The sequence below is a fragment of the Loxodonta africana genome, chromosome 4, assembly GCF_030014295.1.
Source record: "Loxodonta africana isolate mLoxAfr1 chromosome 4, mLoxAfr1.hap2, whole genome shotgun sequence".
Lineage (NCBI taxonomy): Eukaryota > Metazoa > Chordata > Mammalia > Proboscidea > Elephantidae > Loxodonta > Loxodonta africana.
This window is the reverse complement of record NC_087345.1, coordinates 84,076,548-84,103,483: the sequence shown is the minus strand read 5'-3', so window position 1 is coordinate 84,103,483 and position 26,936 is coordinate 84,076,548. Positions and strand designations below refer to the sequence as shown.

Here is a 26,936-nt window from a genome sequence, read left to right as displayed (position 1 = left end):
GAGAATTTGAGGTCTACATCCCACTGCTCTCCTGCTCCATCAGGGATTCTCTGTTTTGCTCTCTGTCAGGGCAGTGATTGGTTGTAGCTTAGCACCATCTAGTTCTTCTGATCTCCAGCTGATGGAGTCTCTGATTTATGTGGCCCTTTCTGTCTCTTGGGCTCATAATTACCTTGTATCTTTGGTGTTCTTCATTCTCCTTTGCTCCAGATGAGTTGAGGCCAAATTGTCGCATCTTGGATGACCACTTGCTAGTGTATAATGCCTCAGACACCAGTCACCAAAGCTGGATGAAGAATGCCTACTTAATAGATTTTACTATGCCAGTTGACCTAGATGTCCTCTGAAACCATGGTCCCCAGACCTCCGCCCCTGCTACTCTGGCCTTCGAAGCATTCAGTTTACTCAGGAAATTCCTTTGCTTTTGATTTAGTCCAGTTCTGTATTGTCTTTCCCTTCACCTAAAATACTTCTTGTCCACTATCTAATTAGTGAATACCCCTCTCTCCCTCCCTCCCTCCGCACTCTTGTAACCATCAAAGAACATTTTCTTTTGTGTGTAAAGTATTTCTTGAGTTCTTATAATTGTAGTCTCATACAATATTTGTCCTTTTGCAACTGACTGGTTTCACTCAGCATAATGCCTTCCAGGTTCCTCCATGTTATGAAATGTTTCACACATTTGTCATTGTCTTTATCAATGTGTGGTATTCCATTGTGTGAATATACCCTAATTTATATACCCCTTCCTCCATTTATGGGCACCTTGGTTGCTTCCATCTTTTTGCTACTGTAAACAGTCCTACAATGAACATGGGTATGCATATATCTGCAGGATTTGATGAGCCTCTTGGATAGATATCGTCTTATCTTTCACAATATCAGGGAAGTTTTCTGCCAACAAATCTTCAACAATTCTCTCTGTCTTTAGTGTTATCCCTCTCTGTTCTGGCACTCCAATCACTCATAGGTTATTTCTCTTGATAGGGTCCCACATGATTCTTAGGGTTTCTTCATTTTTTTCAATTCTTTTATCTGATTTTTCTTGGAATGTATTGCAGACAAGTGTTTTATCATCAATCTTACTAAATCTCACTTCCATTTCCTCAGTCCTGCTCCCCTGTCTTTCTATGAGTTGTCTAATTCTGAAATTTTATTGTTAATCTTCTGAATTTCTGATTGCTATCTTTCTATGGACTCTTGTAGCCTATTAAATTTTTCATTATGTTCTTGAATAACCTTTTTGAAGTTCTTCAACCATGTTATCTGTGTGTTCCTTGGCTTGATCTGTGTTTTGCATGATCTCCTTCTTGATCTCTTGAAGAGTTCTGTATATTAATCTTTTGTGTTCTACACCTTGTAATTCCAGGAATATATCTTCATCCAGAAGATTCCTTGATTCTTTGTTTTGAGAGCTTGTTGAAGCGATCATGTGCTGCTTCTTCATGTGAATTTGATATTGACTGTTGTCTCCAAGCCATCTATAAGTTATTGTATTAATTTATTTTATGTTTGCTTACTGTATCCTAGCTTCTTGCTTTGTTTTGTTTTGATATGCCTAAAGAGGCTGCTTGAGTAAGCTAGTTTAATCCTTTCAACCTTTGAAGTTCTAACATCCTATCACCAGATGGCTAGAGCTGTTACCAGATATATGAGCCTAGGAGTCCATTCTTTTTTCTTGTATGGATTCAGCTCAGGAATCCAGGTAGTTCATCAAGTGTGTGGTAGAGACTCTGTCCTACAGTCTTAGAGGGGCAAGGGTGATTGCTGTAGGCACAGGTATCCAGTTGTAGCAGGGGGTCACAATCTGAACAAGGCAAGGGGCTGACAACTGTCCCCCTGATTGTCTGTGAGGAAAGCATGTCCCTGTTCCCCAGAGTGCACAGGTGGGTGGGTCCTGCAGCCAAACCATGGGCACCCAGTGCTTATGATTGTAAAGACTAGGAGGCACCACTTATCCTTGGACCCCCCTTGCGGGTGGCTAGGTGACATCTGTGGAGAGACCAGTCCTAAGCCCCCTGATGTGGGAAACTGAGGACCCTGTTTAATAGGCAAAGTGGTATCAAACATCAAAAACCCACCTCACCACCACACAGCTGAGACAGGTGAAGTCAGATCTCAAGCATATATACCATTGCAGTCACAAGGGCCTAATCTCCTGAAATGGGCCCACACAGATCCATGCAGGGTTAAAGGCATTCAAAGCCTGCAGACCATTTGTGGCTGGACAGGAGCCACTTCTGCCCTGAGCCCCCCAGCTTAGTGGAGGTGGCAGATTATCTTTTCCCCAATAGTTAATTTATTCCTTCCCCAAGGCCAGGAGAATGGCTCAGGGTACGCAGTAGGACTTATCTCCGGCCCAGGGAAATCAACAGCCACTGAAGCTGGCTGGGGTGCTGGGGGGGGGGCAGTAAAATAGACACAAGTACTTAGCTTTTGCCAAGAGCACTGTTCTTCTCTGGTTCTGGAGGCGTGAGCAGACTGTGTGGCTCACTCTCTCCCTGATGAAACTGCATCCCCAATCCTACATCCAGCCCCGGGGCGGTTGCTCAACGGGATCGTGCCTGAGGGGTGCTGATTCCTGCTGAGTCAGGTCCCCCAACTCCTTGCTGCTTCTGAACCATCTTTGCCTCCCCCTGCCACTCAGCCTGATTTCCTAACTTTGACTTTGATGTCCAGGGCTCCTAGCTTGTCATATATATAAATGTTTCGCTTGTCTTGGGGGGTCTTTTTTGTAAGAGGGATCACCAGAAGCATCTGACTACTCCACCATCTTGGCCCCACCTCAAATGTTTTATTTTTTTAAGATTTGTAAGGGAGACAGAATAATTTAAGAGAAAGAGATGCCACCCAGTGATTATTTGGAGGTCACTGGAGGCCATCATGAAGGCACTGCATTATACAGGCAAGGAAAGAGGAAGAGAAGAACATCAGGGGCACTAACCGGGAAAATGTGTGGTTCCTGGGAAAGCACCACTTCCTAGTTTAGTAGAGCAATCTCTGTATGAACGTGCATTACTTAAAGGTTGCCAACACTCAGGCAAACTGTTTATCCCACTAGTCTTGGTCACCAGCCTTTTTCTACAAAGATGTCTTTAACTCTGTCACACTGGGGCAGCTCCCCTCAATAGAAATAATAAACAAAATTATGCCTTCCCTAAACTCAGAAAAAACAACACTTATGGTATTTTGGGTGGTAATATCTTCAAATGTCATATAAAAACCATACCTATTACAAAATAGTGTCTCAAGGGAGGATTTATTGAAGAAACCCAGATACCCTGGTGATATTCTGAGTGGATAGGAAACATTTGAAAAGACAACATTTTAATTAATTAACGATTGTTAGAAATAGCTTAAAGTGAGAAATTGGCTAAAATTCTAAAATTAGAGCTTTCCTGGAAATGTCATAGCTGTGGATCTAGTTTGACCTGGGATAAAACTCAGCCCTGACACTTCTTAGAGGTGTGATATTGCCTCCATTACTGGAATGGATGAGTGAATAGGTAAATACAAGGAATGAAAAATTACTCAAGAGCTTCCTGGGAGGTAGAGAAAAGATGGCTTCTTTTTCACAATCCTCAGAAGGAAGCAGTCTTTTAGGAAAACTCGTAAGGGGATATGTTGGCTTTTAAGAATATCTATGGAGCCCCTGACTGGGGCAAATGGTTAATGCACTCAACTGCTCATTGAAAACCTTGTGTTTCAGTCCATCTAGAAGCACCTTAAAAGAAAGTCCTGGCTATCTACTTTCAGAAAACCAGCCACTGATAGCCCTGTGAAGCACAGTGTCATTCTAATACACATGGGGTCACCACAAGTCAGAATCAACTCCAGGGCAAGTGGTTTGGTTGGGTTTAAGAATATCCATACCTAATTGTAAAATTATATTCTCCATGTCATACACAAAAAAAGAAAGAAAAAGTTCATAGCCATCAAGTCAATTCAATGGCAACCCCATGTGTTACAGAGTAGAATGGCTCCATTCAGTTGGCTTCGTATGCATCACTCAGGAGCCTTATGTCATACATAATCCTTGTTAAATATTAATGCCTGGTGATAATTGTTCTTTGGGGGACTAAACACAGAGTCAGAGTCCATCCTTGGGCCAGAGTGCTGAAGGGCAGAAATGTGCAGTGTAATAGGGGCAACCATGATTAGTAATATTCCCAAGGGCAAGGTGAGCCTTTGAAGAAAGGAATCATGGCAAAGAGGTCAGCTTTTTTCCCAAGTGGATTCTACCACCTCTTTCCATCTTGGATGCAGATGGCAGACTCAGAAGGCACTGTGTACATAAAGAGCTATGCATAAAATGCAAGTCCCCAGTGAGGATTATGGAAGTCTAAGACAGGACTGTGTTTTCTGGGAAAGACCATAGAACATCCTATTTGTTCGGAAGGCATGGTATGGGATGGGTGGGATATTAGGCATCACATGGAGATCACCTTATTGCTTAAATCCTTTAAGTTCCAACAAATCTCTTATCAGGAAGCCTATACACAATGCAAATTCAGAAGAGGAGGCAAAGCAGAGGCATAGGAGAGAAACAGAGTGGAATATTTCAGCATGCTATCATGAAGGAAGCATGAAGAAGAAATTCTTTAGGAGTATGTGACTCGGGATTTCGTGACAACCCTGGGACACTGCCACAGTTCAGACAAACGGTGAAGTCTAGTATGATGTGAGTAAGATTAAGCAGGCATTATTTGAAGAGAACAAGGGTCGCAAAGCATGAAAAATAGTACAGATAAGCCACTGGTGGGAACACATTACCATAGTGTATGAGAACAACTTGATGCACTGCCCTGACAAATGGGGAAATGAAATTTTTACACAGATCATTTTTTTTCCATTTAGCCAATATTTATGCAGCCCCCACTGGGGATACCATGATGCCTGCCTTCCTCTCAGTGGACTGTGAAATCCTACGGGAAATCAGATGGATATTTTTCATGAACCTCATTCTGAAGCCCTGGGTAAAGCAGAGTCCAGGGAAATGAAGCAGGGTGCAGCCACTTCTACATCAACATTGCTGATGATCAAGTAAAAGGAAAAAAAAAACGTGCTTTTACTGTCTTGATTGAATTTTCTACGTCTAGCATATTGAAATAGTGTTTTTATAGTCTATTCCCCAGATTCAAAGCTTGTGATTTAAGACACAAGCTCATTACATAACTAAAATCACTGATGAGAAATCGTTCTGCAATAACAAAATTCATCCTGCTAGGACTAACAGATGACCCACAACTACAAGTTTTTCTAACAGTATTTCTGTTTCTTACCTACATTTTCACCGTTGCTGGAAATCTAATCATTATCCTCCTCACACTGGTGGACGTTCACCTCAAAACACCCATGTACTTTTTCCTTTGCAATTTCTCCATCTTAGAAATAATATTTACAACTGTCTGTGTTCCTAGATTCCTGTACAGCATGACAACTGGAGACAAAAGTGTCACCTACAATGCTTGTGTAGTCCAATTATTTTTTGTCATCCTCGTCGGGGCAGCAGAATTCTTTCTTCTAACTACCATGTCCTATGACCGCTACGTGGCCATCTGCAAGCCTCTGCACTACACCACCATCATGAATGACAGGGTGTGCACCATATTTGTCCTTGGCTGTTGGCTGACTGGGTTACTTGTCATACTCCCACCGCTTAGCCTGGGAGTTCAGCTAGATTTCTGTAACTCCAATCTCATTGACCATTTTGGCTGTGATGCATCCCCTCTTCTGAAGATTGTATGCTCAGACACACAATTTGTAGAACATATTGTTTTAACCATGGCTGTGCTAACCCTCATATTCACACTAGTGTGTGTAATTGTATCCTATACATACATAATCAAGACCATCTTAAGACTGCCTTCTACTCAGCAAAGAAAAAAGGCTTTCTCTACTTGTTCTTCCCATGTGATTGTAGTTTCCCTCACCTATGGAAGTTGCATCTTCATCTATATCAAACCAGCAAAGGAAGGAGTGGCCCTTAATAAGGTGGTATCACTGCTCAACACCTCATTTATCCCTTTGATGAACCTTTTCATTTACACTCTATGAAACAAGCAAGTCAAACAAGCCTTCAAGGACTCATTAAAAAAGATTGCATTTCTTTCAGAGCATTAGGAGATTTTAAGTTTTCAATAATATTTACATATAATTGTTTCTTCTTTCACTGTGTGTTCTAATTCAAATCTAATGTACAGTTTCATTAACCACTAAAGCTTTTTGTTTTTTTTTTAATTACTCATAGAACCCCAGACTGGCGTAAGCTTTACAGTCTTATTTCAAACAGACCATTCATAATGACTCATTGTCATAAGCGGACAGGAAAATAGATTTCCAAAGTCCACATGAGATCTTGTCATCGTTATAGCTGAAACACAAAAAAGACAGCACCAAAAATTTGAGTTCTATTTCTGCCCATTCATTTCTTTTTCAGGACAAAAATTATCTCAGGATTCTTTCCTGGTCTAGAGTGCACTGCCAAAGAAAAATCGGTGAGTTAATTAATTTATTCCTTATTTTTTATATGCAAACTATCCTGCTACAGGGACCCTGTAAAACAGCTCAAAGCTTTAGGTTTCTCCATAGTCAGCAAGAGAGAAGAATAAAGATGGAAATATTTCATCACACTTATTTTGTTCTACTAAAGTGGAAATCAAAACTTTTCTATAAAGGATAAAAAACAAGGAAAGGCCTTCGTAAACATCTCCTTTTTAATTCAGAATATTCATAAAGCAGAAAAATGAAAGCAAAGGAATAATTGAAGAAGCCTAAAAGCCAATAAAGACCTAAATTTATATTCTTGGCCTTTTTAAGTAAGTAACTTACAGCAAATAGTGTTGTTGATCTTATTTGACTATCTTCTAGATATCAGTGCATTTGACAAATGAAATGTCTTCATCACCAAAAGAAAAAATAATCCATTGAGTGCTTGAATAATCATTTCTGAAATCCTCACCAGAGTCTTGGGATTTGCGGTCTAACATATCAAACTCTGGGCTCAAAGGTCTAGACTGTGGTACAGAATAGATCTCCTAACAGCCCCGGTGAATGAGGGCATTTCCTCTATTATGAATGAAGGACATTAAGGTTGAGAACAAGGTGAAAGAGCTCGTCAAACTCTACACAGTTTTTTTTTTAGTGTTAATTATGCATACAGTCAAAACTGAAGTTAATAAGCCGTAGTATTGGAATAGAATGTTAGCTCCCACATTCCCAAGATAGTGTTCTGGGACTGGATATTTTTCCTTAAGAAACAGAATAAATCAAAGGAAAAAGATTCTTTTTCTTCCAAACTTTCCCAATCTCTCTCCTCAAATCTGATAGATGTTAATACATCTGTATAATTTAAATACTATTCTAATATGCCATATCCGTGCACCACAAATTTGAACCCCTGGAGTAAAGGTCCATTCCTGTGAATTTCAATATTTGCTGCACCCAGCACCTCATGGTCCCAGCCCAGTGCCACAGACATTTCACAAAAACTTTAGGTCAGTGCTTCAAATATTTTCTTTGAGAATCACCTGAAAACCTTCTTAAAATGCAGATTCTTATTCAGTTTGCCTGAGGTAGAACTTGAGACTTTGCATTTCTGTTAAGCTCCCACGTGATGCTGTTGCAACCAGTCTGATGGCCACAATTTGAGTAGCAAGACTTTAAGATGATGACAGGTAATGTCAGGTCTATTTAGGTATTCGAATAACCAGTTCTTGTCTCCATGTTAGGTGATGGTGCTTGCATCTAGGAATGCCTTGGAACAAACTTACAAATGTAGAAGCTTCATGAAAGTTAGCCACCTAGCCTGGACATCGACAACAGTTTTCTACAGTAACTTGAATTTCTTTTTGCTTTCCCTGTGTCATATCACTCAGGGGGAGTAAAACTTACTAAGAGATAAAATACAGAGCTATAGAACCCCAATATACATCTATTTGGCATCAAAGATGATGAGAGTTGTGCACATTTTAGTTCTAATTTTCACAATATCTTTAACGGATAAGCATTAACTTTACCAACAGCTATAAAAAAATTATACCTTTCATGTACTAAGCTAAGGGGATGTACTGACAAAACACTTCTACTTGTATCTCCAAAAGAGCAATAGTTTGGGATTCTCTAAATAATTTCTGACATATAAATGCCCTGTATATAATTATCTCAGACTTCTAAATCTATCAAAATTGTCTCTGCATTTATTCCTTGTTTCTTTCCCTTGTATCACCACTCCCATCTAAATTCTGACATCTCAACACTAGTATCTTTGTAAAATGTCCTTGCTCGTCTCCTTAAACCTCATCTCTTATTCTAATAATTCCACAAACCATCTCAAGAATTCCTTTCTCTGCTTAGCTCCTTCTAATAGGTATTAATTATCTAGGGTAGAAATACACAAGTTTTATAGCCTGCACTGAAATTCTGGGAAATGAGATTCCCCTCAAAAACTACCACCTATCCAAAGTCATTTTACATACTTGCATCCTCTGTACAAATTTTTACCCATTATATTTTCCCAATTTGAAAAAAAAAAAAAAAAAAACTCCTCTTCATTACCATGTCCAAATCCAGAGCTCTAGAGAGCAACTTTACCTCAGCATTCCCAAACACATTCAGCCACCACTCCTCTCCCTTAATTAGAAACTTCTAAGGAATGCCTGCCCTGTAACGCTCTGGTCTAGATACTAGTGAATGTAGTATATGAAATGATTTTGTCATTATAAAATACTGTTTTTTTTTTTTTTTTTACAGCACTTGATTTAATTTGGGCATGTTTACAATTCATTCCTGACCATCCTGATGAATGCACACCCAAATTAGAGTAGAAAAGTGATTTGTTTTACATCAGACAGCCAATTTAGATCATTGAGACTCCCCTTTGGGATCTAAACTGGCTGTCTGCAGCAACTCAAATCACCTTTGTTCTCTGATATTTATTAGAGTAAATAATAGAATTTAGTAGAGTAACATAATGTAATAGAGTAGATAATATTTATAGTATTTATCTACTAAAATATTTATTGAACAATGAGAGCTTACAAAAAGGTGGAAAGATCTGCAGAAGTGGAAATCTGATAGGGACAGGGTAAGAGAAGCAGAAAAAGAGACACTAACCAGCCCATTTAGAATCTCAATGTTCTAAAATTGTGTCTGCAATAACGGAAATCACTTTTCTACTCTAATTTGGGTGTGCATTTGTGACCATGGGTGGTGAGGAGTGACCTTTAAACATGCTCAAATTAATTTTTAGTCAAACACAGCAAAAAGAAGAAGAAGAAACATACTAAAGAGTGCTAGAAACCACCATAGACATTTTCTAAATTGAAGATCAATAGACAAAGCTCTAGAAATACAAAGAAAAAATACTAGCAATTTTCGGGTTATACCAGAATATTATTTCAAATAAATCCTCTAACAACTCTCATATTTCCTGATGAACAAGAAGTTTTGGGTTTGGAAACATAGTTTAATAAATCATTAAAAAGTTTCATATGGGGGAAAAAATCCACAGATGCATTTTCAGTTTGTTTATTGCTGATAAATGAAGGCTAACTCATTAATATCAACTATACTCAATCATGCTTTCATCAATTCATTTAGAAAATACTTATTGAAGAATTAGAGCTTAAAAAAGGGGGGAGAATCTGGGGAAGTGGAAGTCTGGATAGGGACAGAGTAAGAGAATCAGAGAGAGATTCTAACGAGCCCATTTCAAGCACTGGCCACATCCCTGCCACTATGCCTATTTTTTTTATAATCCCTTTGGGCGAAGACAGGAGTAGCAAGAGAAATAGTCTAACTAATTACCCACAAAATGAGTAATCTGGTCCCCTTGATTATTGTCTTAGTCATCTAGCGCTGCTATAACAGAAATACCATAATTATTTGACTTTAAGAGAGAGAAGTTTATTCTCTCAGAGTCCAGTAGGCTGGAAGTCCGAATTCAGGGTGCCAGCTCCAGGGGAAGGCTTTAGCTCTCTGATGGCTCTGGAGGAAGGTCTTTGTCATCAGTCTTCCCTTGGTCTGGGAGCATCTCAGTGCAGGAACCTCAGGTCCAAAGGACTTGTCCTATTCCCGTGCTGCTTTCTTGGTGGTATGAGGTCCCCCTGTCTCTCTGCTCACTTTTCTCGTTTATGTCTCAAAGAGATTGGCTTAAGACACTATGTTATCTTGCATATGTCATCAGTATAACTGCCACTAATCCATCGCATTTCGTCATAGTGATAGGATTTACAACACACAGGGAAATCACATAAAATGCTGGACAATCACATAATACTGGGACTCATGGCCCAGCTAAATTGACAGATATTTTGAGGGGACACAATTCAATCTTTTGGCCTTGACAATTATCAATTTCTTTTTCTACTGAACTTCCTCTCTGGCAAGCATTTTCATGGGGTGCAGATATATTCACAACTCTATGTCAAGTTTGAGAGGTCAAACCACGTACCTCTTCACCTTAGTCTCCTCGGTTATCAATTCTTTTTCTTCCAAAACTCTCAATATACAATCAATGAATTAGCCACCAACCAAGAATTAGTATAGATGCACACATCCGACCATCTCTCCTTCCAGGCAAAATGGCCAACCGAGTACATGGCTCAAAGATTTCCTTTCACCGCATCCCTTCCGTGCCAACACTATAGCTGCTTACGCTCAGGTAATTTCAGTGTTTCATCCAAAACCATCTTTAAATAATGCCTGAAATTTCTATTAATTAGTCAGCTTATCATAGGAATTAATCCATGATCCTAAGAGTACAGTTTGAAAGACAGAAGGCAATGACCAGGAGTGGGAGAAATGGGAATCTGAGCCCCTTACTTGTGCAGCTTATTTGTGCCTTAAGAACAATCTCAAAACAAGGCCAATCCCATATATACCACTGTTTCTTGATGATGGAGTACCGGTGTGAACACCCAACCTTATGGCTCAGTGGGTCAAAAACACGTAATTACTAATAAGGTCAGGTTGCATGGTAACTTGGTGTTTCATGGTAAACCATTTAGCTTCTGTCAGGACCCTGTAGCAAACAAGAAGCTGTTTCTCAAAAGAATCATTAACTGCAGATAATGGCACAGCTTTGTTCCAAAATCCTAAAGGTTCACACTATGATTCAGCTACAGGGCCCCACCAAAGCATCCATACAGCATCTCTAGATCACAAGATACTTCAAGCAACACAAGATCTGCAGAGACATACTGTCTAATTGGTAGAGCAGCAGGGCAACCTGGAGCTAGTGCAAAGCCCTTCTGCTGCTCTGGGCAGCACTCAAAACTGACATCTCTTTGGGTTATTCAGGAAATGGGTGAGAATGCCACACTCAGGCAAGGCATATGTTGCCTCCAAAATCAAAAGAGACCCATTGGCCACACTACACCAATTTGCCTGGCACCATGGAAGAAATATCTTGACATATCCTAGACCACTGGACCCCTAGAAATCTCATTGAGAGAGGAGGCCCTTAAATTTTGGTAGGATTTTATTTTCAACTCATTAACATGCCTATAATTTTATGGTAGTCACTATGTCTTGCTTATCAGGTCAAAAGAGCATTATAGCATCAAAGCATTAGAACAGAATGATGTCCTATAGGATAGAGAAACAAGGTCCCTGCAGGCTACAAGTCTGGAGACTTAATATACCCCTAATGTAGGAGTTCCTGGATGGCACAAATGGTTGAACACTCAACTACTAGACAAAAGTTTGGTGGTTCAGACCCAACTGGAGGCACCCCAAAAGAAAGACCTGGTGATCTGCTTCTAAAAGCTCGTAGCTTTGACAAATCTATGGACCAGTTTTACTTTACACCATGAGTCAGAATCAACTCAACTGCAACTAGCAATAAAAACAAAATAAGATAGTGAAGATATGTTTCTGATCATGCCAGCTAAAAGCACAGTTTTTCTGGTGGCCTTTACTAGCAGGTATAAAAAAAAAATAAGCAATTGATAGATCAATACCTACATGCCAGACTTTTCTGGCCTTGTTTTGAGATAGTTTTTAAGGCACAACAAGTAGGTGGCTCAAATTCCCATTTCTCCTACTCTTGCTATATTGTCTTCTGTCTTTCTACCTATTCCTCTAGAATCGTGGATTAATTCCTATGACCATTTAACTAATAAATAGAAAATTCAGGCATTGTTTAAAGACAGTTTGGGATGATTCAAGTCAGACTTCAATCCATCAGACCTAAAGCTTTTCAACTTACACAAATAGGATAACATTTTAGTAGGCTGTCCACCTATTTAAATCCAGGGATATCTGATTATTTGATCAACATCAGAGATCTCTGTGGGTCAAACCTTCCTGATTATCACCTTGGCTTTACTGCCCATTATATTAACCAAATTTACCTATCTCTCAGGTTTAACTATTACATGGCCCCTGTACTACATGACCCTTTTATCCCACTGAAATCAGGTAGCCCTTTTAATAGCATCATTTCCCATTTTTATCCTGGACTTCATAGAATAGCCAAAGAACACTTCAAAAGGCCAGGGACCTCCTTTAACAAGTTGTTTTTCAAAGGCTGTTGAAGGGAATGTCCTCCGGACTCTCCTGGGACTATAGTTAGAGAGTAGGTAAGTAGGTTTTACATAATAAATCCACTCAGATATCCCAATCTCCCAAATCCATGGATGCTTTCCTCTACAGCATAACAAGGAAGTTCTGGAATCTCAATTTCATTCAGTGTAGGGCACATTTGGGTCCAAGTAGAGCCACTCCCTCACATTTGAGATAACTCGTTGAAATACAGATTCCCTGGGTATAGCATTCATATCAGTAAATTCAGCCCAATCCACTATTAATTTTCATCTTTCCTGACCCAAATAGTTTATAATCCATTCACACAGATATTTCTCAAGCTTCTGTTGATATAAATTATCGAAATCTTGGAAATTCTGTTGGAGTATTATGGTATCTCCTCCCAGGTTGCCCTGTGTACTCAGTGCTCTGGAATATGTTGGGACATGAGTCTGGTTATGGGGCTCTAAGCAATAAGATAAAGTGGGAATGAGTCTTACACAAATCCAGTATTCTCCTGCAAAAAAAAAAAACTACCTCAAAAGGGGTCATTGCAGTTTTTTCAGGCAAAAGGAGATAAACTCTTGAGGCAGGATATAAATGCCTGCTTTTCTGGCAAAGGGAGATGGTCAGAATATGGAGCTTCAGAGGAATATACCCGTATGTGCCCTCCCAATTTCTGGATCTCATTAATTCTCAATCAGTGTTATAACTTTAAGATAAGTCACCCTGGAGGTTGTGAATTCAGTTTGTATTGAAATTAACTCATTCACAAAATTATACCTAGGTTGGTTTCTAACAGTTTCAAAGCTGCAACCACAGGAGATAAGGGTTTCTTTCAAGGAGCTCATGGTTTTCTGATTTGTTTCTCTTACTTGGAGCTGAGAATTTAATATCCTGAGCCAATAATTTTTTCTTCTCCAAGTTCTCCAGCTCACTTAGAAACAAACAACCATGTCACAGTTCTCATATTCCTTATTTCCACTAAAATAATTCACGTCAGCAGCTACTTGGTAAAAGCAATTCTTAAAAGCAGCACACATTCAAGATGTATCAAAATCAACTCCACCCTCTACCTTTTATGAGAGGAGCTGCAATGTATTGTGGCCATCTCTAACGATTTAAATTTAATGTGCGCTTAAGGGATATCTAAGCTAGATTGCAAGCTTGTGGATCTTATGTCATTTCTTTCTGCAGGCCTTCCTTGATATTCTTGCAACCAACACCCAATTCCAAACATCACTTCCAGGTAGCAAAGACTATTCCTTATCTCAAAAGGTGGGGAAGCAAGCCTTTGCTGCTGCCAAATACCTACCTGGATAACTCTAAAGATCATTTGGGTGTAAAAATCATCATAATTCTTATAATACCTTTAAAATGGACATGAATTTTTTTAAACTATACAAAAATAATTGTAAAAGGAGACAATATTTGAAGATAAATCATAAGTAACCAAAGAAATGAAATAGTTACAGAAATATTTAAAATAAGCAGAGCAGCAAGTTATTGCAATGATTTTCAAAAGTGAAGAGCTTTAGATGTTTTAATATCAGGAAAAATGGGATAAAAAGAGAATGGCACAAACTGAGATGGGATAACAAGGACTGTACATGCCGTTATAGCTTTAACTACTAAAAATCCAAACCAAATATATGAAATCATAGTTTTCCAGATATTAGGCATCAGGAAATGAAGGACAGTGATCCCTGAGGAACAATTCTGCAGGGATCAGGAACCCACGTTGACCTCACCATTCTCAACAACTAGAGTTGAGATGGAAGTGGGAGTCCAGGGAAGGTAAAGGAGACGGGAGGTCACAAAAAAGGGTACTGAGAAGTCAGAGAATTAGAGAGAGAGAGAGATCTGGTAATCTAGAGTGACCCTCATTAGTTCTGATTAGCTTATGTATGGAAGAAAATTACATCTGGTTGAAGAGAAAACCACCCAAAAGAACTACAAAGAACAACATTCTGAGCTCACACTGGAATGGAAACAGTCCCTGTTCACACTCAAACATAATGGAAAAACCTCCTAATTTATGTGGTATTGGATAGAATATTCAGAAGGGTTTTACCTTGATATTGGGGTGGGGGACAGATAACATTAGAAAAAGCACTGCTCTGGTCCAGTCCAACACAGACGAACACAAAACCTGAAAGGACCAAAAATTCCAAGTGACTTAAATGACAAAGCTAAAGAATCTTTACAGGAATACACCCAGACTTTGAAAAGGTAAAATACATAATGTGTAATATGTAGTAAAAAAATTATCAAACATGCAAGGAAGTAGAAAAGTACAACCTATAATGAGGCGATCAATCAATACAAACAGACCCCAAAATGACAGGTGATATAATTAAAAGAAAGAACATTAAAATAGTAATTATAACTGCAGTCCATGTGTTGAAGAAGCTAAAAGAACTGTTAAGCAAGTTAAGTAAAAACATGGAAACTGTTAAAAATATCCAAACTAACCTTCTAGAAATGAAAACTAAACTGTCTGAGGAAAAAAATAAAAGAAAGAAACACTGGATGAGTTTAACGTCAGTAAGATGCTACAGAAATAAAAATTAGTGAAATGGGAGAAATAGCAATAGAAACTCTCCAAAATGAAACACACGAGAAAAATTGAAAAAAGAAATAATGAACAGAATGTTATGGAACCATGACACAAATTCAAGTAGCCCAATATATTGCATAATTGGGGTCCCCTAAAAGAAGAAAGACAGGAGGAACAGAAAAAATAATTGAAGAAATGAGTGAAAGTATTTTAAATTCAGTGGAAAAATACATCTACTGATCAGAAAAGCTCAACAAACCCTAAGCACACAAAAAAGGCATAGAATGATAAAGTTACTTAAACCTATTATATAAAAAGAACAGCAGCATACTTCCTGACAGAAAAATGCAAGTCAGAAGACTACAGAGCAACATCTTTAAAGTATGGGTAGAGGGAGGAACAGCAGCTTAGAATTCTATATCCAGCAAAAAAGGTTTTCAAAATTCAAGGTGAAATAAAGACTTTGCAAAAAGAGAAAAAGCTAAAATAACTCATCACCAGTAAATACACTCTACAAAAAATGTTAAATTAAAGAAAGTCCTTCAGACATAAATTGCAACCAGATAGTCATATGCATGTACCAGAGGAATGAACATCAGAAAAGGTAACAACTTGAATAAATATAAGAGAATTATTTTCTTAATATTTAAATTATCTAAAATGATAATTGAGAGTTTAAATCCTACGCACACACACACACAAATACATAAAATATTGTGAGTTTTATAACATATACAGAAGTTAAGTGTATGAAAATAATCGCACAAAGGCCAGGAGAGAAGAGAGAGAAGTCAAATTTGCAAGTTTTCTGACTATATATAAAGTGGCCCATCATTAGCTGAAGGTAGACTGTGATAAGTTTAATATGTAGACTGTAAATCCAAAGAAACACAAATATAACATAACACTGGGTTATAGTTAATAAGCCAACAAAGGGAATAAACGGAATTAACCAAAAAGAAAGAAGAGAAAGGAAACCAAGAACAAATGGGAGTAACAGAAAACTAATAGTAAGACAGTAGATTCAAACCCAACCATATCAATAATCACTTCTAACGTAAGTGATCTCCACACCTCACATAAAAGGTAAAGATTATTAGATTGAGGAAAAAAAAAAAAACAGGTAAGTCTTTTCTACCCATGAGAAAGCAACTTTAAATATAAACACAGAAACAGGTTAAAAGTAAAAGAATGAAAAATATATAATTATAATTATTTTTTAAAATTTGAATGGCCAAATTAACCTCAGACAAAACAGATTCAGAGCAATGAATATTAACAGGATAAAGATTTACAACACCAACTCGAATGATGAGATGGGAATTTAGGGGGCCATTGAGTTAATGCTAATTGGGGAGAAACAACTCAGAAAAGAAGGGCGAGAATGGTTGTACAACTTGAAGAATGTAATCGATGTCACTGAATCATACATGTAGAAACTGTTGATTTGGTGAGTTTTGATGTGTCTATTCTCAACAGCAACAAGAATAAAAAATTTTTTTTTTTTAAAGAGTGTCATTTCTTGCTGAAAAAGAGGTTGATTCTTCAAGAGGGCATAAATAACCTAAATGCTTATGTGTATAAAAACAGAGCTTCAAAATAGGTGAAGCGAAAACTGATAAAGCTGCAAAGAGAAAAAATCCAAAACTGTAGGCGAAAATTTCAACAATCCTGTCTCAATAATTGATTGAATCAAAAACAAACAAACACACCCATTGGTGTTGAGTGGGTTCCAACTCACAGTGACCCTATAGGGCATAGTAGAACTGCCCCATAGGGTTTCCAAGGCTATAATCTTTACGGAAGCAGACTGTCACATCTTTCTCCAGTGAAGTAGCTTGTGGGTTCCAAATGCCAGCCTTTTGATTAGAACCGAGCACTTAACCACTGTGCCACCAGGACTTCTTTTTGATTAAACCAGTGCCCAGAAATTCACTAAGTATACAAAGGACTTGAACAACACTACCTACATATATGATCAAAATGACATTTATTTCAACAACATATAAAGAATTTTTCTAAAGTTTTCAATGACTATTTACTAAGATAGATAATATTCAAGGCTATAAAAGCAGGCTCGATAAATTTAAATGGATTCAAATTACACAAAGTATGTCATCTGACCAAATGAAATTAAGTTTGAAATCAGTAACATAAAGATTTCTGGAAAACACCAAAAACCAGAAGATAAATATCAAAATTTGTGGAGTCCAGCTAAAGCAGTATTTATAGGTTAATGTATGCCTCTATAACAATAATAGTGATCAAAATAATTATGAGATAGATGGCTGTATGAATGGCCTTGAGTATGCTCAAAGAAAAGGGTAAACTGAAAGCACGGATTTTAAAGCCTTGGTGGACATCAGTAATCATTTCCAGCAGCTGTAAAGAAATCCTTTAAAGGATTGCAGTTTCAGCACGACTTAAACGTGCAACCCAGACAGGTCTTTTATGCAATGGTAGGGGAACTGCTTGGGAAAGAATAGGACTCAGAGGTAAAGGAAACATTTGGATACACACAAATGAAGCTGAAAACTTCAGCAGTACATGCCTATGAGGTGGAGGTCAGACACACCTCCTCGCTTCATCATCTTTACCAGTTCTGACACCAACCATCCCTCACACAGCACACTCTACTTCTCTGCTGGGTTCAGTAATTCATTGCAATGGCCACAGAACTCACAGACAATATTCACGATTATGGGGTTTATTAGGGAAGTAACCGGTTACAATTCAGGTTCAGAAATGCTCAGGATACAATTCTTCAATCAGGACAGCCTCTTCCCAGCTGTGCTCGCAGGCACTCCTTTCCCTGGTGCTCAGCGTCTGCTCAAAGGCATTCGGCTTTCTCTCTCTGTGGGCCCGGAAGCCCTGCTGCCAATTCTCTCCTACAACCTTTTGTCACCATCTTCAGAGTTACAGCTTGGTCTCTCTGGGTCTCCTGCCTCCAGGAGCTTCTCAGAATAGGGATCCTGGATCCCAAGGATAAGCTGGCTCTTCTTCCTTGGTGGTGGTAGGATCATCCACCTCTGGGATTATTTATTTCGATCTCAAAAGGATGGTGAAACTAACCAATCCCTTTGGTGAGGTACAATTACCCTATCTCTCAGTCCCATCCAATCACTTGGGTGGGAGTTACAAGACCATGGTGAGAAAGGCCACACAAAAGCAATCTATCACACTACAGACATTCTAGAAAAGCCAAAACTATAGTGAAAAGATCAGTGATTGTCAGGGATTCAGGAAGAGGGACAAACAGATACAACACAGGTGATTTTTAGGGCGATGAAACAATTCTTTCTGACACTGTAATGGTGGACAAATGACATACTACATTTGTGAAAAACCACAGGAGTGTACAATGCAAAGAGTGAACCTTAACATAAGCTATGGATTTTAGTTAATAATAAACTATTAATAGCGATCCTGACTGAAAGCAGAGAATACCAGAAGGATGTTTACCTCTGTTTTATTGACTATGGAAAGGCATTCAACTGTGTGAATCATAACAAACCGTGGATAACACTGCGAAGAATGGGAATCCCAAAACACTTAATTGTGCTCATGAGGAACCTTTACATAGATCAAGAGGAAGTTGTTCGGACAGAACCAGGGGATACTGATTGGTTTAAAGTCAGGACAGGTGTGCGTCAGGGTTGTATTCTTTTACCATACCTATTTAATCTGTATGCTGAACAACCAATCCGAGAAGCTGGACTATATGAAGAAGAACGGGGCATCAGGATTGGAGGAAGACTCATTAACAATCTATGTTATGCAGATGACACAACCTTGCTTGCTGAAAGTGAAGAGGACTTGAAGCACTTACTAACGAAGATCGAAGACCACAGCCTTCAGTATGGATTGAACCTCAACATAAAGAAAACAAAAATCCTCACAACTGGACCAATGAGCAGCATCATGATAAATGGAGAAAAGATTGAAATTGTCAAGGATTTCATTTTACTTGGATCGACAATCAACAGCCATGGAAACAGCAGTCAAGAAATCAAAAGACGCATTGCATTGGGCAAATCTGTCACAAAGGACCTCTTCAAAGTGTTGAAGAGCAAAGATGTCACCCTGAAGACTAAGGTGCGCCTGACCCAAGCCATGGTATTTTCAGTTGTATCCTATGCATGTGAAAGCTGGACAATGAATAAAGAAGACCAAAGAAGAGTTGACGCCTTTGAATTGTGGTGTTGGCGAAGAATATTGAATATACCATGGGCTGCCAAAAGAACGAACAAATCCGTCTTGGAAGAAGTGTGGCCAGAATGCTCCTTAGAGGCAAGGATGGCGAGACTGCATCTTACATACTTTGGATATGTTGTCAGGAGGAATCAGTCCCTGGAGAAGGACATTATGCTTGGTAGAGTACAGGGTCAGCGGAAAAGAGGAAGACCCTCAACCATATGGATTGACACAGTGGCTTCAACAATGAGCTCAAGCAGAGCAAAGATTGTGAGGATGGCTCAGGACCAGGCAGTGTTTCGTTCTGTTGTGCATAAGGTCACTATGAGTCAGAACCGACTCGACGGCACCTAACAACAGCGTTCCTCAGAGTAGCCGGATGATGCAAATGGTTAAACACAGGGCTACTAGCTAAAAAGTTGGCTGTTCGAATCTGCCCAGAGGCTCCTTGGAAGAAAGGCCTGATGATTTGCTTCCAAATGGTCACAGCCATGAAAACCCTATGAAGCAAAGTTTTACTCTTTACATGTGGGTTCACCATAACTTCAAAATGACTTAACAGCAACCGATTAGCCAATTATTGTTTCATCAGTTGTAAGGAATGTACCAACAAATAGGAGATGTTAATAATAGAAGAAACTGTGAGTAGGGGGTAGAAAGGACATAGAACTCTTTGTGCTTTCTTCACAATTTTTCTGAAAACTTAAAACTGCTGTGAAAAATAAAATACATTTTAAAGAAAAAGAAAGTTAAGACACCTGGTTCAGTGAGGGCAGCAGGAACAGCCCTGTGGGATCCAGCGTCATCATTTAAGAGCAGGATCAACATGAGTAGCAGGAGGGGGAGTGTTCACAGAAAGGACAGCAGAGAATGTCAAAGAAAATATTTGATTTAAGCTTACTGGGAAGTAATAACCCTTACAAAAACATGAAACATGTCCTGGGATCAGGCAACATTTTCTCCAGTACTTGGAATGCAAAACTCTCTATTGCTTCAAATACCAAAAGCAGTTTCACAGCCCACTTGAAAACGGGATAACTGGGAGGGGAAAGGATGAAAACTTGGGCCAGGTTGCACTAGATGAACATCAAGTCTTGAATGTAAATACTGGTAGTGCTCTTCAATACTGGGAAAAGGAGCCCGTGTGCTGAGGAGGATGATGCAGGATCTTCGTATTCAGATCAACTTTTGTTCAAAACCTAGAACACCACCATGTGACATCTGACTGGTCACTTCTCTGCACCTCAGTTTCCTCTTCAGTAAAATTAAGGTAATTTTTTTTTACTTCTATGAGATTTATATCAGAGGTAGATAATACATATTAAGTGCCAAGCAAAACATCCAAACCTAGGAGAAATACAATAATTCAACAAAAAAGAGTAAATGGAATTCACATGACATCAAACCCTCAACATCTCTGAGGACACTGTTCTCACTGCTACCTGTGTTTGCATTGTCGATTCCACTGCCAATTCATTAGTAACTTTCGAAACTAGGTCACTGAGGACTATTTTGTTGTTCATTCAGATGTTCCCTGTGCAAGGGTCACAAGCTAAACATAAAAAAGAAATGCTGCTCTTAATAGAACTTGCAGGTCATACTGCCTCCCTGCCAAGAAGATCAGATGCACCCCTCTGCCAAAGCCAGGGAGAGGAGTTCCTTTTTCTCTGTATTGTTCTTTTCTTCTCTTCCTAAAAGAATCCTGGGAAATCTAGGATCACGTGCTACTTTAGACTTGGCGAGGGAAGAGGAGGCTGACACTGGACTCAATATGTTAGGAGCAATGAAAATCTAGGTGAAAACTGTTGTAAAACTCGCTTGTAAGAAGGCGCGCGTGTGTGTGTGTGTGTGTGTGTACCAGCTTGGGGACAGGGTGAAGCAGGGGGTGGAGATAGATGGAGAAAGAGCACATACTAACCTCCTCACCAGCATGCTGCCCTTCAAGTTGTGGTTTCATCAAGGACCTCTGATGAAGTACAGTCAGAAAAGTAAGTATGCAATTGTCGTGACACATTTTTTCATGTTCTTTAAACATAGGCAGAGGCTGAGTACAGATCAGTTTAAAATTTGGAATTCAGTTAATTCTAACCAATACCACAGAAAGGGAGTCAACAGTTATTTCTGATAAGCTGTTATTCTGAATGAACTTGAAATTCAAATTTTCCTGTCATAATCATTTTGTCCTTTGAAAGGACCAACCATAATATCAGCTGAGGAGACTAATATTACTTAAGGGACAAAATAGGAAGGGCAGTGGAAAAGACTCATCTTCCAAATAATATCCTTTAAAAAACCAAAACCAAACCCATTGCTATCACGTCTATTCTGACTTATAGAGACCCTGTAGGACAGAGTAGAATGGCTGATGGATTCGAACTGCTGACTTTTTGGTTAGCAGCCAAACACTTAACCACTGCACCACTGGGGCACCTAATATCCTCTAGTGTCATAGAAATATAGCATCAGAATTAGAAGTTATCCTATAGGTTACCTGGCCTTATTATCTGTCTGTTATCTGAAGCATTTTGCCACTTTTTAGTAGGTAAAGGAGTTGGGAACATTCAGATACTACTGAAACCTGAACTACCTCAGTCCATGGGAATCCTCTATACCAAATACAGACTGAATGACGTTTGGCTCAAACATAAGCAAGGTCAAAGTGCCTGAAATACATAAAAGAATTTACTAAATAAGAGGTCTATGAAGAAGGAAACCTGAACCTCAATCATTCTGGTAGTCCCGAAAGTGGCAGCGACAGCTGGTAGCCTTGCATAGGTTAAGTCATCAAGGACTGCTCGTTTACGTTAATTGAAAACACTACTTATGGGAGAAAGGTAGTAAAAATTATTTCATAAAATTGTTAAAATGGATTCAAACTAAAAAATAAATACACAAATAATTCTCAGGCTCCCTGAAAAACTTTTCCAATGTAAGAGAGAGCAGTAAGCTTGCCGGTAGAAAAAAGCCCAAAGGAAGCAGTCTTATATCCAGAGGTTCTGATATCACAGACTTAACTACATTATTAGCAGTAGTGTTGATTTAATAAATTTCAGGGATTAAAACACAAATCCCATGAAGATTACCAGGTTACTCTTAGGCATTTAACACTTTAATTTAGCAACCATTCAAATACTAAAGTGAATGAGTTCACAGATGTTTTCTATCATGATAAAAGAATAAGAGTTTTGATTAGAGGAAGCAGATAATAATATTTAAGCCCAGGAACTTCCTAGGAGAGGGAAGGCTGGAGTGAGAATGCTAATGGCCACTACAAAGACAGAAGGTGCTCTGGAATTAAAAGGAGGCAGGCAGACGGGCGGGCGGGCAGGCAGGCAGAATTTACTGTGCAGAAATAAGCCTGACAGATCGCTCAGTTTGGCCTATCACAGTCTCATTCTGGCAAGTACTCCTTAAGATGCCACCTCTCCAGTGAACCATTTCATGAGCTGAGGTGGGTTTCCAGGTCTATAACCATGTCTACGAACCCTGAGCAATCCACCTTGCTAACTCAGTTTATGGTAACAGCTGACACTGCCAACTTTACTAGGCAAAAAAGAGCCAAGAGAAACTGAGTGAAGATAGTGAAATATGAATAGTTACCAGTATAACTAAAAGTGATTGTCAAGGAAAAAGCGTGGAGTACTTATTGCCCTAATCCAAAGTTGCATTTTCACTGTTTTCTCATCTTACGATGTCACTGAGCATGCACTAAAATGAAGTATTGTCTCTCGCTAGAAGCCTGAGAAAGCTCCTTAAGCAAACAACTTGTTCATGCTTGGATCTCCAGCCTCTGATATTATGCTCTGCAAATCATACGTGCTCATTAGATACTTCTCTGAATGAAGGAATATTGATCATTCACTCGAGCAATAGAAGTAAGGTAACCTAATCCACTTTTTTATTCTTAATAGGGAACACACACATTGGGTAGAATTGCGTGGTAGAAACCTGGTATGCCTAAAATTGCTCATTTGGCAATCAATTCCCACTAACAAACCACGAGGAGACATTATAATCCAATATGTTAAGTTGTTTTTAACTAATGGCATCCCCAGTGAGAATGCATTTACCAGATTACAGGACAGTTACTTGGGAGCAGCTGTTCACAATGTGAATCTCACTGAAGGCAAGTTTTGCCACCAAGGAGAGGATATCTTCCTAAGCCCTCCTCTCCCCCACCTAATGGGATTCCTGAGAAAATGTAAAAAGTAGAACGCAGGGAGGCATGAAACTGGTAGGAAACAGTGACAGTGGTAAATGCTAAGGAAAAAGTGGATTTTTCAAAATTTGTTTATAAAACTCAGCTCATAAGACAGAGTATGTTGCTGGATGTTGCATGAGCAAGTTACGTATATCAAGAACTCAGAGAACATGAACAGCAGAGCTAAAAGGCTGACTGGTAAACTAATGAGGAGAGGTGATTTGAGAAGAGAAGCAGCAGCAAGTGTTGAAAAGGGAAGCCACTAAGATGTGCCCAAGACAGATTCCGAAGGCTGAGTGCTGCTGAACAGACCACCCGAGTCAGTCAGTCTGGCAGAGACGACAAGTACCACAGACCGTTCTTCTGGGCTCTGGCCGTGGCCCAAAATGCCGTAACAGCACTAATCGGGTTTATTCTCAGGCCCTAGTAAAATTTTCCAGGTACACCTTCAAGAAACCATCGGTCCAAGCAAATGCCATCACTGGCTTAGAAATGTTGTCATTTGTTTAAATACAAGAAAGGCAAAACAAAGATACATCTTTGTATTTTAAACTTTTTCTCTCCTTACTTAGAGATAATCTGAAATGCAAAGAGCTGAACTAACCCTTTTAAATGAATGTACTGCCATTGGAATTAATCATAACAAGATTAAATGAACAATATAAAATATTATTTAACAGATCTTGCTTGGTTTTGAAAATGGAGCCATATAGTGGAGAAAAGCAAAGAGGAGAATGGGAGGGAAAAAAAAGCTTCAAAACTGTGATTATTTTCTCAGGATAAGGACAAATAAAAACTGCCCAACAAGGCAACATGGTTGAAAAACTGCATTCAAGACATATCAATCATGTTTTGTTTTGTTTTTTTGACATCTTATAAACATGGTTTCTGATCAAAGAAGTGTAAGCGTAAGATACATATTTAAATATTTCCAATAGAAACCTCTTACACCTACTCCTCACTTATCGACTGTCTCATTATCTGACATTTCACATTTATGACAATAGTAATAATCTACTGTCTGACTATTTTGTGCATGAATGATGTACATCTGGCAATAACCAAAATAGAAGTATGAGGAGAGAGTAACACTGGCTGTGATAGTTAATTTGTGTCAACTTGGCTGCGCCATGATTCTCAGTGGTTTGGCAGTTACATAATGATGTTACTGGGCAGTTACATAATTATGTAATTGGGCAGTTATGTAATGATGTGGTCACCCTCCATTTTGTGGTCCTCCACCATTTTTGCATACCACCGACTTTCACGTAAAGGCTTGTTGATAAGTGAAGACTAAGTATAGTCAGAGACCAAAGGAACTGCTACATTAACAAATTAATTATCAAGTGAAATAAGAAAATGTATGTGAGCTGGCTTTTTTGTATCTTGCATTCAGATTCCATGCTAGCTTCTTACAGCATTTCTCCCTTCAGGTCCAATTGCCCTTGACTTGGCAAAAGTCAGTGATGAGAAATCATCGCCAATAACAACATTCATGCTTCTGGGATTGACAAACGACCCAAAGCTACAAGTTCTGCTTTTTATATTTTTGTTCCTCATCTACATGTTGAGTGTTACGGGGAACCTAACAATCATCACCCTCACGCTTTTGGATTCCCATCTTAAAACTGCTATGTATTTTTTCCTGTGAAATTTCTCTTTCTTAGAAGTCTCATTCACCTCTGTCTGTATTCCCAGATTCCTGTACGCTATGACAACTGGAGATAATACTGTTATCTATAATGCTTGTGCCACCCAACTGTTTTTTTTTGTCCTCTTTGGAGTAACAGAATTTTTTCTTCTGTCAGCCATGTCCTATGATCGCTATGTGGCCACCTGCAAACCCCTGCAATACACGACCATCATGAACAATACAGTCTGCACTACACTCATTCTCGGCTGTTGGGTTGCTGGCCTACTGATCATCCTCCCACCACTTGGCATAGGGCTCCAGCTGGAATTCTGTGACTCAAATGTAATTGATCATTTTGCTTGTGATACATCTCCTATTCTCCAGATAACCTGCTCAGACACAGTATTTATGGACAGAATTGTTTTGAGTTTTGCCGTGCTGATGCTTATTATTACCCTAGTGTGTGTAGTCCTCTCCTACACGTACATCATTAAGACCATCCTAAAATTCCCTTCTGCTCAACTAAGGAAAAAGGCCTTTTCCATCTGTTCTTACCATATGATTGTCGTTTCCATCACCTATGGCAGCTGCATGTTCATCTATATCAAACCTTCAGCAAAGGAAGGAGTGGCCATTAGTAAGGTGGTGTCGGTGCTCACTACTTCAGTTGCTCCTTTGCTTAACCCGTTCATTTATACACTTAGAAACAAACAAGTGAAACAAGCTTTCAAAGACATCATGAAAAGGATTACATTTCTCACAAAGAAGTAAAAGACTATTTTGAGGCTAAGTAAATCTGAATGACCCATGAGTGTCTTTCATGAATTTGTCAAACATAAGGTTTCTATCTGTTCTGTAGATTCATCAAGCTAACTTTTCTCCTCAACATTTTCCTTTTATAATCATAAAGCCAAAAATCAAGCTACTTAGTTCTCCTTCTCTAAAACTTATTTTATTCAGAATGGTTTCTTTAACTAATGCATGCTTCTGAGACTAGATTCCCAAAATGCCCAGTATCATAAAAAGGAAATGTAAATAAATAAAAAGTTTTATCTCTGGCTATATGACCTACTCATGATGTGGATTCTAAAAGCCCAGAGACTATTTCTCTCTTGGGAATACTTCAATATCTACACCCCAGTTGTTCAAGAGTAATTAAAGATTCTTTACTGAAGCTTAAAAAGTGATCTAAAACAAAATTGTGCACTCCAGAGGTCTCCTTCTCATTTTAAAATGTCCATTTTGCAGGACTGAATAGAAGTAGTTAATGGTAAATCACAAAGACAGTGAATAAAACAAAAACCAGCTGCTACTGGATTGATTCCGACTCATGGCGACCCCATGTGCTCAGAGTAGAACTGTGCTCCCTAGGGTTTTCACTGGCTGCTTTTGCAGAAGTAGAGCACCAGGTTTTTCTTCTAAGGTGTCTCTGGATGGACTTAAACCCCTAATCTTTTGGTTAGCAGCCAAGTGTGTTAACCATTTGCACCACCTAGAGACTCCAAAGACAGTAAAGATAGTTATATTCCTTTTTTAACCAAAGTTATTCACAACAATGTTTTTACTGGCTTTCGCAGAATTATTTGCACCTAGTTCATCCTGATACATGATATAACTAGAAGAGATAAAGAAAAAGTTTTACAAAGGCCGAATGTCTTCTACTGACATTGGTAGTATTTAAACCTATGCTCACAGAGACAACGCCCTGAATTTAGACAAAGGATAAGTAGACTTTGGTTGGTTAAGTTCTTTGACTATCCAGATTTCCATTATTCTTTGAGTTAAGAATGTTAGAGATTGGAAGGATTAATCAAAACAAT

At 38.8% G+C, this 26,936-nt stretch overlaps 2 protein-coding genes across 2 annotated transcripts; both read left to right on the top strand.

Moving 5' to 3' along the window:
* Window positions 1–5,187: 5,187 nt before the first annotated feature.
* Window positions 5,188–6,057, top strand: LOC135231380 (olfactory receptor 6C2-like). Its single transcript, XM_064285253.1, has one exon. The coding sequence runs from the start codon at window positions 5,188–5,190 to the stop codon at window positions 6,055–6,057; it is 870 nt and encodes a 289-aa protein (XP_064141323.1).
* A 16,480-nt stretch (window positions 6,058–22,537) lies between these two features.
* LOC135231316 (olfactory receptor 6C2-like) lies at window positions 22,538–25,887 on the top strand. Its single transcript, XM_064285147.1, is given in 2 exon segments — window positions 22,538–22,685; window positions 24,917–25,887. Coding segments are annotated over 2 exon segments (1,119 nt in total).
* The last annotated feature ends 1,049 nt before the right edge of the window (window positions 25,888–26,936 follow it).

Bases quoted from the DNA above. Each gene is read 5' to 3' on its own strand.
- LOC135231380 (XM_064285253.1), top strand. From the start codon at position 5,188: ATGAGAAATCGTTCTGCAATAACAAAATTCATCCTGCTAGGACTAACA.